The 16752-nt window shown below is 44.2% G+C and overlaps 2 protein-coding genes across 3 annotated transcripts; one reads left to right on the forward strand and one right to left on the reverse strand.

Annotated features, from left to right (window-relative positions):
- Positions 1-268: 268 nt before the first annotated feature.
- OSER1 (oxidative stress responsive serine rich 1) lies at positions 269-4025 on the reverse strand. The gene is made up of 3 exons (XM_069872077.1): positions 3490-4025; positions 1658-1765; positions 269-1081 (listed from the first exon to the last, which is right to left on the reverse strand). Exons 1-3 carry the CDS (start codon positions 3564-3566, stop codon positions 391-393), a joined length of 876 nt encoding a protein of 291 aa, XP_069728178.1. The 5' UTR covers positions 3567-4025; the 3' UTR covers positions 269-390.
- A 3907-nt stretch (positions 4026-7932) lies between these two features.
- LOC138728589 (oxidative stress-responsive serine-rich protein 1-like) lies at positions 7933-13784 on the forward strand. 2 transcript variants are annotated; one of them, XM_069872076.1, is made up of 4 exons: positions 7933-8002; positions 9598-9718; positions 11356-11463; positions 12120-13784. In XM_069872076.1, the coding sequence occupies exons 2-4, from the start codon at positions 9642-9644 to the stop codon at positions 12811-12813; spliced, it is 879 nt and encodes a 292-aa protein (XP_069728177.1). In that variant the 5' UTR covers positions 7933-8002; positions 9598-9641; the 3' UTR covers positions 12814-13784. The 2 variants fall into 2 exon arrangements, with proteins under 2 accessions (XP_069728177.1, XP_069728176.1); XM_069872075.1 differs by lacking the exon at positions 7933-8002 and having other exon boundaries at positions 9541-9718.
- Positions 13785-16752: the final 2968 nt, after the last annotated feature.

The raw sequence follows: 16752 nt of genomic DNA on the forward strand, positions 1-16752 counted from the left end.
TGAGATCAAAGCAACTTCAGAAACAAAGCTGAAATACACCAAGTTTCTCATAATAAGAGCTCTGATCACTAAGCAATTTAGAGACTTTTCCAACAAATCAAAATGGGATGACCTTGAAAACAAGTGTAATTTCCTAAATGTTAGGTCATTTAAGTATAGGCAAGTATGCTCTAAACACATTCACTGTGTTTACTTCACTATCTGTTCCAAGCTTAAACTATAACGCTTAAGCTAGATTGTTTGCCCAGCTTAAATAACGAACACTAGCTAAGATGCAAAGCAATGTTTTTATTGCAAGCACAGTGAGCAGACAGTGGGTTGGATCTCACACGAGTGTGAAGGAGGACAGATTTAAATCACCCACTCTTCTGTTTTAAGCGCTTAATGCTGTCAGGTGTACATCATTTCTGCCATGTGAGACATTTTCTTAGGAATATACAAGTAATATTCCATGTATCCTGAAAGATCTTCAATAGTCACGTCATCCACAAAGGCCCTGGCTTGCTCAGAGCAAGAACGTGGAGAACTTAAAGCAGTTCTTGACGGCAAGGACTGGGAGTGATCCTCAGAAACTGTTCTTCTATCAGGTGCCAACAGAAGGGTGTTCTGCAAGCCAGAGAATTTGTATACTTCCATATCTTGCCATCGTTTACACCGACAGGCTTTATCTGCACAGGCACATGGCTTATTTGTGTTCAGCCTGGACACGGATTGAAAGTCAGAAAGCTCCCTAGCCTTCAGGCTTGCTTTGGATACTAGAGAAACAGCAGCTGGAGAGTTCTGTTTGTTCTCTGATGCCGACTGTGTAACACGAGCTCCTGAAGACTCAACATCAACTTCCTTCTGGCCAATGTCAGGAGCAATACTGCATCGTTCATGTGCACAAGCTTCCTTTGGGACCAGCATCCCAAACCCAGGGCTGTCTTCTGAGGCATCGATCTGGCTCTTGTGCGCTAGCTGGTTGCACATGAAATGTGATTTTGTGCTGCAATGGATAAACTTTGGAGGATGAAGAATTGGAGACTTGGAACGCCTGCGACGCTGGGTTCTCACAACCCCTCTTGAAGGCTTCTTCATAGACCTACCAAGGAAAGATACAAGAGAGAGAGAGTGAAGATTCATCAGAAGACTTAACACTGGATTACAAATAAATGCAGCAGAGATTTTGTCCCGTGTTATATTGCACACAAAGGATTTAAGCTCAGAGCATTTGCTCAGAGTATTCTGCTATCTTGGAATTTGTCTTTGTTCCAGTCAAGCAGCTGTATAAAAGGAAGACCTGAGAGGTGAAACCTAAAGTGCACACTTTTAAGATTATGAAAGAGTAAAGCATGTGAGGCAAGAAAATAAACCCTAAGAGAAGGAGAAAGCAGAAGATGACAGCACAAAACTAATGAATCAAAAAGGGTAGTTTTGTTTCAGAGGGAAAGAAGCATGAAGTTCTGCACAGAAAATCCAGAAATTTATAATTATATATAAGAATAGTAGTCACCTATAAACAGAAAAATGTGGTGTAGAGTTTTTTAAGCAGTCTCTTTAATAAAGAAAATTTGGGACTCTTGTGCAGGGGTGTAGTTACTAGAAAATTTGTCTATTTAAAATTCCCTTTCAATGTAGTATCATTTGAAGTAGTCTGATTATCCCAAGCTTCTCTTACCCATGCCAGGTTTCCTTAGAAGCACACATGTTCTTAGCTTTGGTTTCATCTGCCACAGTTCTAACTGGTCTAGAACTTGCGCCTTCACCCACAGAGACAGAAGCAGATCTGTGAAAGAGAGAACAAAAGGTTAACAGCCTAGACTGGTTAGTATTAAGAGTATGAAAAAGCTTATCAATCCTCTTTCCCAGCAGAGATTGCCACAAATAATTTACAATACATCTCAGAAGACCTGCCCACAAAGAAGACTCAGATCAGAAATACAGGGTTTACACATCCCTATCTCAGAAGTTTGTGAAACAGATTTTTTCACCAAACCTGATACCATTCAGCAACCAAATCCAAAATCCACACATCAATGTCTAAAGCTCACACAATGGCTAAATTTCAGTTTCCCGGGAGAGGGGAGGGGACGAACACCATCACTGAAGAAAAACGCCTCTTTCCAGAGACAAATAAGCCATTCTTTCCTAAAAATAAATGTTCTTTGGACACAAATAGACTTTGTTTAACTGAAGAACACTTAAGCCTGTGTTTAGGATAGCGTAAGCTAAAACTCTTCATACTAGTGCAAGTTCAAACACTCGAGTAACACTTGTGTCAGATCTTCAACTTCTATTCACATGAAGGTCCTTAAAAGAGTTACTAATTTTTCTGGTGCTCCAAATTCCTGCCAAACTCCCATTTTCATGGAGCTGTGACAATCCCAAGAACAATTTTTCCATGTTATGACTTCACATAGTACACTAGAATTCACAGGAAAATTATTTTCCAAACTGTATCAAATTGGTTTGTAAAATGAAACTGAAAAGAATCCTCCACACACAGGTAAACTATAGGTCTTATACACCTGCTATTTTCCATTTAATGAGCAATGAACACAGAGCAGTAAATTGAAGGCCAACAGTAAAAACTCCAAAGCAATTAAGGATGCCTGATTTGGGAGTGGGACTAAAGATACAGAAGAAATGAGAGACACTTGGATGGTGGTGCACTTCTAACAAGTTTCATTATTTGAATGAAAGACAGCTACTTGCCATCAAAGCTCTTCACATTTGCATACTGCCTTACCTACACTTTCATTTCAGTCACCAGCACAACTGCACCACTGACAACAGCTTACTGAAAGACAGCTCTGTAAAAATAATATGTAACATCCTGCATTTGTCAGCAGAAAAAAACCATTATATAGGAGCCTTTTTTTTTTCATTTTGGGTAAAAATGATCATTGTCAACAGAAGACGTGCTGCTTGTGTTCTGCTACCTGGGCCAGGGAGATAAGTGCCACGTGTCAGATTTCCCACAAAATAAGACAACGCAAAAAAAGCATTCTTTCCTAGTTAGTGATACTGGTTATAAATAGGAAATTTGTGACATCAATAAAAATAGTTTGTGTGGGAATCATGCACTGAATTCAATGCTCTCCTTTACTGACATAGGAAGAATGTTTCTCTCCTGGGAAAAGATGGGAATTTATTCTCACGATGGTGCTTCAGAGCCACGGTAATCTTCAACAGCAGAGTTTTAGCACTGTGGACACAACCTCTGGCAGCCAGATTCATGCCCAAACTCATTTGAAGCATCATCAACTGCTGACTATCGGTAGGTTTGTTTCAAGCCTGTTGGGAGCTAACAGCAATCAAACAAATTAGAGTTTCTTCAGAACTGATGTCTGTCACTAGTGAATTTATCCCAGTTTGGTTAGCTAGAATGAAGGTTTTCAGCACCTAACCTTCTGGAATTACCTAATGTCTTCACATTTAAAAGAAAAGGTGTTCCCTTTGAGTCTGTTGTAACACATTAACTCTGTAGCTCCCTGTGGTTTTACTCACCCAGCAGTGTCCACTCTTAGCTTTTTGAATGCTGTCTGTAAGCTTTCCTCTTCTCCATCCTTAGCTTCTGTTTTCATTATTGGGATGGCCAGAAGCTGACAGTTACCATGTGCTGCTAACAGCAGAAGAGAGACATGAATGTAAGAACCTTGTTAAAAACATTAGCTGCCCAGCAGCATCATAACACACAAAAATATACTTGAAATAGCACATTGAGCACACAAAGCTGAGGTCATTCCAGTACAACATTTTTGAAAGTTGATTCAGAACAAGCTTTACGATACCCAAGAATGGAACAAACATTCTCTTGTTCAGCTGCAGAGATGAATTAGCAATTTAAAGTAAAATTTGGTGTCAACAGCATCTTGCATACCCGTTACAGCTTAAACAGACTTTTCTGTTTGTCTTGCAGCGTTACCAGAAAAACTCCAGACAACGTGAAAGGTGATAAGGAACAATATCAGAAACAGACAACTTTCTACAACTACTACTTCCAACTTTGAGACCGATGTTACTTACAGACTTAAAAAACCCCAAACCAACACATTTTTCTTAAAACAAGATAAAACTTTTAGCCAAACAAAGTTTTTTGATCGTATGCCTAGATCCGAGCATGAGTTACACTGTCCTATCAGAACATGGTATTTTAATTGCAAATAACCATTACAATTTTCTGATACCAGCTCTTGAACAAGTACAAAAGCAAACAAGGGTACAAACAGCAAACAGTAAGCCTTGTTTTAAATAGAAAAGGAACTGATAAAAACTTCACTTTCCTTTTAAATCTCCCCTGGCAATTTTATCTAGCTACAAAAGTATCTCAAATTTTTCTAAATTTCCAGAGCAAATCGTAGCAGACCGAGCATTCCAGAACGAGACTGGTTTGGGAGACAATGGGAGAGCAAAGGCTGTTTTCTACCTGGACTTCAAGCAAGGCTTTTTACACTGTCTCCCACAAAAGCCTCACAGAGAAGGCGATAGGCTGGATGATCAGTCAGCAAGGTGGACTGAAAAGTCCGATCCCTGGGGAGGAACAAGCTGGTGTGCCAGTAACAGCTTTGCAGAAAAGGCTCTCAGGGTCCTGGTAGACACAAAGACACATCAGCAACAACGCACTCTTGTGGAAAAGGGACTAATGGTATCCTGGGCTGCAGGTTAAGAGAGGCGATCCTTCCCTCTACTTGGCACTGAAGAGGCCACAGTCGGAGTGCTAAGCTCCCTCCTGAACGACAGACACTGACGTGCTGGAAAGCGTCTAGTGAAGGGTCCCTAAGATGATGAAAGGACTGGAGCATCTCTCCTATAAGGAAAGGCTGGGACTGTTCAGCCTGGAGAGGAGGAGGCTCAGGAAGATCTCATCAATGTATATAAACACCTGAAGGGTGGGCACACAGAGGACAGAGCCAAGTTCTTCTCAGTGGTGCCCAGCACCAAGACTAGAGGTCACAAGCACGCACTGAAATACAGGAGGTGCTATCCAAGTGTAAGGAAACACTTCTTTGCTGTGAGGGTGACTAAGCACCTGGACAGGCTGCCCAGGGCGGCTGTGGAGTCTCCCTCTTCATAAATATTCAAAAGTTGTCTAGATATGGTCCTGCACTACTAGCCTGAGGTAGCCCTACAAAGGGCAAAGGGGTTGGACCTCCAAGGATCCCTGCCAACCTCAACCACTCCACGATTCTGTACCTTCTGGAAGCGCTAAGAATCCATTAGGAAGGCAACAATCCAAATCCAACACATGATAACAGCTTAGAGCGCTAACTCTACCTAATAGTACACCAATAACACCTATGTTAGCACTACTTTAACCAGCTGAGCAACAGCTTTTTTTACTGCAAAGGTCTCGGTGAAGAGAGAGGTGTGATCTGAACCTCTGCAGCAGATACAGAGAGGTGATTTTTGTTCCCTCACCACCTCACTCCAGTTAGAGGTGGCAGCTCTCCCTGCTGTTGTTCCGGTTGCTCACTCTGTTACGATTTCCTCTGGATGCCATGTATTGCAGACAGCTATTACGTGACACAAGGATAATGTATCATAACAACTTCAAGGTGCACGTTGTCTCTGAGTCACACGGCAAGTAAACACAAGAGGAGGAAGCCAACACAGAGGCTTAACACTCATCTGAGCCAGTTGGTGTTTCAGTCAGCCTCTTAGTTAACTATCACTAACCCTGTGAAACAGATGGCCCCTACTTCAGAAAGTTTTTTTTCCTTTGACCCAAAAAGAAGGTTCTTTACAATAATAATAAAAAAAGGCTGTAGACTGAATTTCTAAAGTGCCACGCCCCTGTATCACATAACTTTAGAAAGAAAATGATAGTAAAACATTTTAAAATCACTGTACATGACTTAAAATGTACTGCCAGCTTAGACTAGACATTTACCGTGCTGCCCTTCACTGCTAACCCAGCAAACCCGCAAAGTGATGCAGAATTCATTCAGATAAAAACCCACACCCTGCCAGCATTAAGCATAAACTTCAGACACAATAGCCAGTTAGCACTGACACCAAGAAATGACAAATTACTGTGAAACCCCTCTAAGCTTAATACTGTGTCCAGCCCCACGTGTTCCTTATCTCCTTCCCAGTGCATCCACAGCCGTTTCTGAGTGGCTTGGGACATTGGGCCCCACTGGATGCTGTGTTGTTTTGTTACCTTTTCTTCCTTTGTGTTCATCAATTCATCTGGAACAACTTGGGGAGAGACGGTGGTTACTAAACTACTGTAAGTAGCTAGTTTGTTACTTATAAAAATATATATGTAAGATATATTTTGATTTTCTTCATGTTAGTTGAAAGAAACTCATTAAATTGGTATGCTGGCAGATGGAGTGAATCAACAGCAGTATACCACGTTTCTCCAAATACCAAACATTTATCCTGCACCTTATGTCTGAAAAATGCCTGTGTATGTTTTCTGCTGAGATTTCTGTTCTGACAACAGAAATGTCCATTGCAGCCCCACGGCACGATGCATGTAATTAGACATAATAATTGTTCTAAGTTGATGGTGCTGATACTGAAAATGCTGGCAAATAAACTCTCTAAGACTCGTTTTGGAAAGCAAGCACCCTTTATCAAGCCAGAGCCATGTGAAGGTTGATCTCCATCAATTGTATGCAGCGAGACAAAAGCTGGGGACAGAATATTTTTCCCACTTGTATGCATATGCATAAATTTTCCCTGAAATCTTATGCATGTTCTATTACTTCCCAAGACTAATTTTAACATTGTTGTGAGCTTCACAAGACTCAAAACTGTTGCTAATTTGGAGCTGGCACCAGCTTTTTCCTTGGCCTTGCCTTTGAAACAGAGAAACATTGAAAGCAGAGGTGAATACAGAAGAAGAGACAACTGTTCAGCACAGATCACAGAACACAAGACCTTATCTTCAAAGAACAAACAGTACCTGGCAAAATCACTGTTTTAAAGAAAAACAGAGGGACAGCCTGTCTAACTTTCAAAAAAATACAACTACTTAGATGAAACTTCACTCTACTTCAGCTTAAATGAAAAACATTCCAATTTTTGCAATAACATGTTGCACTTTTTCTAATAGTAAGTACTTGTTTCAGTGCTGGTACAGGCATAGATCATTACCGCTACAGGCAATAAGCATTAGTGCAAAGTGGCCAATTCAGTGCAGAAAAGACAGCTCCCATCGTGGTTTTGGGTAACTACGCTAACTTCAGAGTGCCTACCATGCTAAAAAAAAAGCAGTTCTATGTTACTGTTAACAGGTTAGGAGTATGAAAATACAGAATACTTATATCTGGGTGCTACAGGGTGCGGTGTTGGGTGCCAGTGCTCCCTCCTCAGCGAGAGAGCCCCGGCACTGCCAGGGGCAGAGGGGAGGAGGGGGGGTGGGTGAGAAGAGGGGGGATGAGATGAGGGGTGAATGACAAGGAAGGGGGATGAGAAGGAAGGGGGATGAGAAGGAAGGGGGATGAGAACGAAGGGGGATGAGAACGAAGGGGGATGAGAACGAAGGGGGATGAGAACGAAGGGGGATGAGAACGAAGGGGGATGAAGGGAGGGTGAGGGTGACATGGGGGGGATGAGGGTGACATGGGGGGGGATGAGGGTGACATGGGGGGGGATGAGGGTGACATGGGGGGGGATGAGGGTGACATGGGGGGGGATGAGGGTGACATGGGGGCGTAGGGATCACGAGCAATGGTCCCGGGCGGAGGAGGGGGGGAGAATCCCGAGGACGGGGGGCTTCTGAGAAGGAGGAGGGAGGAATCCCGAGAAGGAGGGGAGGAGGGGGGGGATCCCGAGAGGGAAAGGGCGGAGGGAGGGATCCCGAGAGAGAAGGGCGGGGGTCCCAAGCGGCAGGTCCCGAGCCCGCACTCACCGCACCCCCAGCCCCGCCCGCCGGGCCGCGGCTGCCGCTCCCTCCTCCTCCTCCTCGCCGCCTCCCCCAGCCCAGCCCCTCCGCACCGGAAGTGAGGGCGGTGTCGCGCGCCTGACGTCACTTCCGGTTGGCGGCCGCCCGGGCTGCGGAGTGGAGGTGAGTAAGGCCTGCGGGGCTCGTCCCGTTCCGTCCGATCCCGGAGGGAGGGGGAGAGGGATGGGGGCAGGGATGGGGACGGGGAAGGGACGCGGGGGGGTGGGGCGGCCGTGAGGGAGCGGCCGTTAACGCCGGGCCGTGCGGGGGAGGCCGGCCCCGGGGCAGCCGGCGGGGCCGCTGCGAAACGGCGGCCCTGCTGTGACATCAGAAGGAGTTGCTGTTCCAATAAGTGGAACGTTGTTGATTTAAGCTAAAGTAGAGTAAAGTTCATCGAAGTAATTGTTTTTTTTTCCTGAAAGTTAGGCATAAGTTCCCCCTGATCGCATGTTTTCTTTAAAACGGTGTTTTTCTAGACACTGTTCGTTCTTTGCAGGTGATAACTTCTCGTGTTCAGCGTGAGCTGTGCTGAACAGCCGTCTGTTCTTCTATAATATTCTACAATCTTCTGTTTGTAGCCTTTCCCTATCTCAAATGTAAGGTCAGACTAAGAGCTGGCCCCAGAGCTTTAAATTGGCAAGAGATTTCACTGGTGTGAAATTTGTAACAACATTAAAATTAATCCTTGGAAAGTAATAGAATTTGCGTAAGATTTCTGGGAATATACGTGCATGTAAGTGGGAAACATTCTGTCACCACCTCTTGCCTCGCTGCACTCGACTGATGGAGATCACTGCCTCATGTAGTCCAGGCCTGATAAAACGTGCTCACTCTAAAACTCCAAACTGAGTCTTAGACAGTTTATTTACCAGTATTTTTGGTGTCACTGGGAGCTGCCATGGCCTTTGAGGCTGCCGGGTCGGCAGGGGCCTGCCATGTCCTGTTCCCCTCGCCAGTACTGCCCAGTGTCAGCAGGGAGGAGCCACAGCAGCTGTATCAGAAATGTTGTGGCCAGCAGGACAGGGGAATGGATTGTGCTCTTGTAATCGGCATTGATGAAGCCACACCTCAAATCCTGTGGTCAGTTTTGGGCCTCTCACTACAAGAAGGATGTTGAGGTGCTGGAGTGTGTCCAAAGAAGAGCAACAAAGCTGGTGAAGGAGCTGGAGAACAATTTTTTTGAGGAGCGGCTGAGAGAACTGGGGTTGTTTAGCCTAGAGAAAAGGGGGGTGGGGGTGGGGAATGAGGGGAAACTGTCTACGTTATCTACAATTACCTGAAAGGATGTTGTAGTGAGGTGGGTGCTGGTCTCTTCTCTCAAGTAATAAGTGATGGGTCAAGAGGAAACGGCCTCAAGTTGCACCAAGAGAGGTTCAGATTAGACATCAGGAAAAATTTCTTCAACCAAAAGGGTTATCAGGCACTGGAACAGGCTGCCCACGGAATGCGTGGAGTCACCATCCCTGCAGGAGTTTAAAAGACAGGTAGATGAGGTGTTCAGGGATATGATTTAGTACTGGACAGGTACAGTTGGACTCAATCTCAAAGGTCTTTTCCAAACAAACAATTCTTCTGAGAGTTCAGAGGTTGCAGTGGGAAATAGTGGAAGGGACTAGAAAGAAGGCAGAGGTGTTGCCTGCAGAAGAACAAGCATCGATTATCATTTCAGTTTTGTAGAGGCATGTTTAAACCATCAAATCCTAATTTCTGTCTTGTAGCGTTTTCTATATGGCACAGTGGGTTACACACTGAGAGCCCATCAATGGACTTGGAAGCTAAAGATGAAGAGGAAGAGAGTCTGCAAACAGCTTTCAAAAAGCTGAGGGTGGATGCAGCAGGGTGAGTAAGCAACAAAAAGGACTGTGTTAATTTGTCAGTTTGTTATTATATATTTGTATTTGTTTTCCTTTTTTATGAATCTCTAAACAAATGTCATTTAGTGAAAGGTTCCTTACTTTCCAAGAGGAGAAAACTGCATCGTTTCACATGAAATGCAGTCATCATAACTGTCTAATAAGCAAAGCAGGCATTTATTGCTGACTAATTTTGACACAGTACCCAACTGAAATTACACAGTGACTATATGAAAACATGAAATGACTCACCCAAAGCAGTTAACCCACTCTTAACTGTTGAGGTAGCTGAAGTAATCTTGTGTGATACAGAACTTGTTTGTCCTTTGATGTGAATGCTGATGTCTTCAGCCACACTATCAGCCTTTACTGTTGCACTTGCAGATTTCCTTGGAAAGTGTCTGTGAGGCCACAGTGTCTCTTCGTAATGTGCTGGAGAGCCCAGTTCTCGCTGGAAATCATCAAGGCTGAATACGAGCAAGTTTCTGAATTTATGAGATTTTGCAGAGTAGAATGTCTGCAGACATTCTTATACTAAGAACTTACTTGATATCATGCTGGGTGTACTTACAATATGTAGTAAAAGCGTCTTAAAAGTAGGAGTTAATAAAATTGTGCAGTCTAACATATTGCGAGGTACTTCACATCTTCAGGCGTTCACAGACGCAAGGGAAAGCTTTGAACTGATAACTGATGTTCCCTTGTGATTTCACCTCCATAGCCATCAATACGTTCATGACTTGCGCTGCATGTTAAAATATATTTTGCTTTGCTACTTGTTTCCTGTGTTGTTCTTCTCGTAAATGTGGAAAAAAGTAGCTATTCTCTAGTAAGGAGCTGTACTTACTAAGCACACCACTTTTGGTGTATTACCGATATAAGACTGTGGAATTGTGATTGATTCCTGATTATATTGTCTTACGAATAAAAAGGTCTTGTTTTGCAGGCATGTGTTTTGAACAACTCAAGTCCTGTGACTAATCAACTTAAGGGCAGAGTACTCGGTCTCTTCTGCTGGAATTTCAGTCTCATTTCTTACGATTTCTTTCCTGCATTCTGGATCACATGTACAGCCATCAAAACTACAGATTCGCATGCTGAGGCATTTATATTTGTTGTCTGTACCTCCAGGGCCAAATGTTTTTTTCATTCCAGTTTTATCTGGGAAATTTAATGAGAAATATATTAGTAATCTGTCCTTGACTGTTGTACCTCATCTGCTGCTTCACCGACGACTCCTCCGCTGCTGTGGGTTCCTGATTTTGCATTTTAGATGAGTAGGAGTCTATCTAAACTATTGTCTGACAAGAACGTTTGGAACCTGAGTTTACATTCCTTTCATGTGTCATTTTGGTACATTTGGTACATGACATCAGCCTCTGGGTGTTTTGGCCTCCTTTAATTTCATCTCACCTATCTTTAGACACTTTCCTGAGGTTAATATAGTAAGAGCAGTTAGATTGATCTCTGCAATATCCTGTTTCTAATCACTGGCTGTAGAGGAAGTCAAGGCAGCAAGCTTCAATGTTTTAGCTAAGCATCTAAAATGAATAGGCTGAATCTAAACCTCTGAAACAGTTTGTTCAGGTACTTCTGTAATGTGGCATTTTCCTTTTTATTCAGATGTATTGCAGCGCTGTCTGTGGGCGACGGGACAGTTCTCAGAATACCGAGAGCAGCCGTGGATGGAGCCAAGCAACAGACTGTCTGCTCTAAGGAAGCGTGGCATGGGTAAAACATACTATTCACTGCACTGTGCATGTGTTTCTGTTTTGAGACATGACTGTTTCCAATGAAAGTTGTTAATTAGTTGCTTCAGCATATCTTTTCTCTCCTTCATATTTCAAAACTTTACTGTAACTGTTTGATATGTTTTTTTAAAGGGCTTTCATCAAAGACTTTAAAAACAATATTGCCTCTTCTCTTAGAGAAGGTACCTAAAATTTTCTTTTCCATTGATTTCCTCAGAAGTCCTTTTCTTGAAGTTTTCTACCTCTGCAAACCTCTCGCACCTCTTTCTTGAGTTGTTTTATTTCTGTATTGAGGTCCCTGGATATTCAGTGCACTTCTGTGAGCAGCTTCAACTGATATCCAGATTCTGCACTACAGTTCAGTGTGGGATGACAAAGTATCATTTGCATAACACAGAAGATTTGGGAGGAAGTACCTTTAAACGAGGCCTGTTTGCATGCGTCTTTCCTTTGAGGGATCCCCAATCTCTTCAGACTTCTCCCCTGTTCCTGTTGGAGGCTATTAGGGACCAGTCACTTGATTTTTCTAAGCAGAAAAAAAAAAATCTAAAATGTTTTTAGCCACGATTTAGAGCTTATTGAGCTGTGATGTGGATTCTGGAGTTACCTACTTGCACACCTATTACAACCCTGCAGGTGTGTGAGAAAGCCTTTCAGAGGGTCGGCAAGAGTCCCACGTCGCAGACGCTCCAAATCTCCTGTCCTGCATCCTCCCAAGTTTACATATTGCAACATGAAAGCCAACGACCAGCTGAAACACAAAACCCAGGCAGAGACATCCAAGGGTAACATCAGTTCAGACGTTTTTGTTACAGCAGAACACGGTACGAAGGATAGGCACGATTCTCCTTTTGAGGCCAGTGACAACAGAACTGAACCTTCGGAAGCTTTCACCGCCACCACCGCTGAAGAGCCTTTGGAGAAGTCAAGAGAGAATTACCCTACTCTCTCCTCATCCTTTGAAACTAGCCTGCATTCTAGCCAAACCTCAGATTTCCAGTCCTTATCCATGCTTAGCAACAGCAAGCAGTGCCCTTGTACGGACAAGAAATGCCAGTGCAAACAGTGGCGAACCATGGAAGTGTACTCTTTCTCTGGCCTACGGAGCGTCCTGTCAGAATGCGAAAAGGCAGTCCTAGGAGTCCATGCTCAGTCCCTTCAAAACAGATCCCCATGTGGGACAGCCTCATCAGGTTCTCCCAGGTCTTGTTCTGAGCAAGCTCGAGCCTTTGTGGATGACGTGACTATTGAAGATCTTTCAGGATACATGGAATACTACTTGTATATTCCCAAGAAAATGTCTCACATGGCAGAAATGATGTATACTTGACTGAAAGCAATAGAGAATCGTGGATCAGTTTGTGGTAATGGTTGGGTTAAATGCCTTGTCAGTGCCATGTTTTCACTGTTGTGTTTAATCAAATATTTCTTTGCCTCGTACAGTTTAGTTTTCTAATAAAATAAAAAATGGAATATAGTTTCTGAGCTTAGTTCTAACAAGAGTGCACTAAAGTCTCTGAATACCATAATGAAAGCACTGTAGATCAAGTGAACTCCCTTTGTTCTTTGGTTTGTGCTGTGGCTATCCAAGCTCTGTGTGTTGTTTTCATGATGTTTGGGCAAAAAAAAAAGCCTTCTAGGTTTTGGTTTTTTTTTCTGAATATTTGCTTTGTTTGGAAGGTTCATTCTTAATGTGTCTCAGTACTTAGAGAAATGTTTCCTAGCTTCAGCCCTGTCCTCATCCTGCTCTAGACAGAAGAAATGAGAAGGCGTTCAGTATTTTGGATAGGATGGATCTCCTTTCATTGAACACTATCATCTGCCTCGTTTTTAGTTGAATCAAATTTTGAATGCTTCTTCCTCACAAATTTGTTGGGAGGTGCAGAATGTGCGGGTGTGTGCTTTCATAATCTAACTAGCTCACTCTTAAGCAGTTCTATTTTTCTGCAGATAAGTGAAGCTTTTAGAAGCAAAAATATATTTTGTTATTTGTGCTTTACAGATGGAATAATTTAGGGTACAATGAAGCAGGCTAACAGTTTTTTTTTTTGGCCATGCTGTCTCAGAAGTGGAGATGGTGGAGCCATCTATACAGATTGTTTCTGAGTATGTTTGATACACAAAGCAGCGTGGAAGTAGGGTAAACGAGAAGTGTGCATCGTACAGGCTGTGTGGTGTAGAGCTGCAACATTCCTTCTGGTTGAAAATATTGAAATAAAAAGTTCTGTTGCTGCGACTTGCATTAATAAATGTTTGTCAAACCCCAGCAAATTAAAGCCTGAATAATTTGATTTACACTCATCTTCCCTCGTGACCTTTTTAGTTTTAAAACACTGAAAGCAGTCTTCTGTATCAGCTGTTCACATGTGCTAAACAACTGTGTTTGAGAAAAATACTGTGATGTTTACTTACATGCTTGAAAATCAGTGGTCAGCAAGTCAAGGACTCACAAGCAGTCGTACAAAAATAGATTACAGCAGGCGTAGGCAGTTGGCCTTGTATTCTGTGCTAGAGATGTCTCAGACGTTCTAGATGATAATTACAGCCCGTAGATTGCGTTCTAATCAACCCTCAAGTTGAGATTTAAAGTTCAAATAAATCCAAGTAAGTTAATGTAAGAGTAGAACTAAAACTTGATTTTCTCTTAAGTGCCATGCAGTTATTCAGCCTGTGATACTGGCTCATACTCTCACATTAAATTTAACTGGTTTCTAAATTTTCTCAGATTAAGTACCTTCTCTTCCTCTTCCAGTGCCATCCTCCATACCAATGCACACAGCTGTGGTTGTGCTTTCTTCTCTTTCCCTTCTTTTTCCGTTTAGTAAATCTGCACTTTGCTTTTGAAGGTAGATACTTGGGACTTGTTATCTTTGCTGCTGCTGTTTATCAAAGGCCACTTCTACTTTGGCAGAGGGTGTTTGCTCAAGTTTCTATTCATATGTTGGATTCTGCCCTCTTTAAAATCATTTGAAGGTATTATAGATGCAATTTCTCCCTTTTAGACTAATGATTACCCTGTCTCGGCAAGCGTTGCCCTGGGGTCCGTGTGTTTGAAGCTGGGGCCCATCTCTAACATGCACAAGTACGGTTACTTAAAACTGCAGTTGGTTGTCTCATCCCCTCTGGAGCTGGAACCCTGGAAAGGGGCACAGCGAGGCTCTTCTCCTTGGAAATGTGGGCTGCCTGCCTGGCTAAAGGTATTCTTGGAGCAGTTGCTGTTGTGAATTTGAAATGACAGAAGGAGGGACAGGAGAAAGAGTTTGAGAGCAGGTGATCCAAGCACATTTCTATTGTGTCCTGGGCAGGACAGAAGTATCGTAATGAGGGAGGAACAAAAGGGGAAAGAAAAGACAACAACTCAGCAGTTCAGTGTTCTGCATGACTGACCATTTGTGGCTGTGTTTAAGGGTGCCCAGTGCTGCCTGTGGTAGAGGAAAGGCAGGTGTTTTGGGTTCTTGAATGCAACAATCAGGCTTGTAGCAAACCTGCTGGAACACTGCTGCTAACTTGGCATTGCTCAAGGTGACTTTTTGGAGAACGGAATCCCAAACTTACTGTTTCCACCAAAGCCTCCCCAGTTCAGCTCTCACTCAGTGACTCCTACTTGCTGCCTGCCTGCAACCTCAAGTGTTACTCACAAATGTTGTCATCCCTGGGAATGCCTGCACAGCACAATTAACTTGATCAACGAGCATCAGCCCTTGGCCTCAGAGGTGGCTACAAGTGGTGCTGAGCGTGGCCTTGCCAGCCTCCCTGCTCCCAGCCTCACTGCTGTACCTGCCCCAAGAGGCTACTTTTTCTGTCCAGAGATGCTCTAGGATGGGTGCCCCATCAGTCTACAAAGGAACAGGTCTAAAATCTTCTGAGAAGGCACTGGTGGGCTTGCAGCACTTCCAGGACTTTCCTCAGAGCTGATCCCACCTTTCCACTTCCTATCAAAGTGGATCCAGGCTGGGTTTTTGCCAGTGCCTTTCCCCCACCCCAGCATTTTACAAGTCACTTGCCTGTCTAGTTTCAGGACTAGTTCAACCAAAGCGGGATTCAGAAGGGCACCATGGATCAATGAAATGTATTTCTCACCTTACAGAAGCCAAGCCGAGCCCTAGGCTATGCATTACATTGGCAGATGCTGAATCAGGCCACCAGGAAAAAAAAATCAATGGAGTTGATTCTACAGCTTGATTTCCAACCCCTCCCTGTAAAACAGGGAAGGTGGTTTTGTGCCTGCCAAGGCCTGTAGCCAGCACTGGCTGCCTGTTCTCTCCCCTGCATGTTTGTATCAGCTCTGAGGCAAGACACCCCAGACAGTGTATTTTCAAACAACTGGCACCCACAATCCTGCCCCAGTGGCACCTTCTGTCAGGGCTCTGCTGGTGCCACCAGGTCTGGCTGCACAGCAGCCCATGGGGCAGCCCGGCGTTGACCCCTCTCACAGGTGAGGAGGCTGGGGACAAGAGGTGGAGAAGATCTCAAGGTCACGCAAGGTCAGGGCACTCCTAAAGGGGGTGACACCAATCCTGCCCCTCAAGCCTTGCTCACTTCATCAAGCCAAAGCCCGGCTAAATAAGTAAGTGCCTCTGCAGGACCCAGAGGGATGCAGTGACTTGTCATTTTTTATTCCCAATGGCACAATATTAATTAATCACAAAACATGCCACTAGATGGAGCTTTCTGGACAGCGATCCACAAGAGGGAACCACTTATGCTTGGTCAAGCTGCTCATTTCTTCAACCTAAAGGTGAAAGGAGCCCCCAGAGATGCTTCCTGGGCAGTGAGGGTTCTCCTGAGTAGAGCGGGCAGGAGGGGAGGCTGTGGAGCAGAGGGCAGGATGGCACCGGGCAGTGGGGCCAGCTCTTCATTCAAAGCTCAGGTTGCTCTGAGTTTGCAGCAGTGTGGGCTGCCAACCTGGCTTTGCAGCCCCGAAGCAGAACCCAAGCAAGAGCCTTTCCTTGTGGGTGTCTCCAAGACCAGTGCGGGGTCTCCAGCAGCACTTGGGAAGCTCTGAGCAGGGGAAGGAGGATGGGTTTGAGGGCTGCTACCTGTGAGGGAGATGGCAGGGATGAGGCAGGACATGACATAGCACTTCCCACCTTCCTCCGTGTGCCATTGCCCTCCTGTGCACCCTTAGGAGCAGGACATCACAACACCAACGGGTGCATTTGCACCTCTCAACCCTCAGAAAGTTGCTTCTTCCACTATGTTCGTGCAGCTGGGTACCAGTTTGGCCGTGCTCCCTCCCAGTGCTCTTGGGCAAAGTGTGCCTCAGTTT

Source organism: Phaenicophaeus curvirostris, chromosome 18, assembly GCF_032191515.1.
Source record: "Phaenicophaeus curvirostris isolate KB17595 chromosome 18, BPBGC_Pcur_1.0, whole genome shotgun sequence".
Taxonomy (NCBI): Eukaryota; Metazoa; Chordata; class Aves; order Cuculiformes; family Cuculidae; genus Phaenicophaeus; species Phaenicophaeus curvirostris.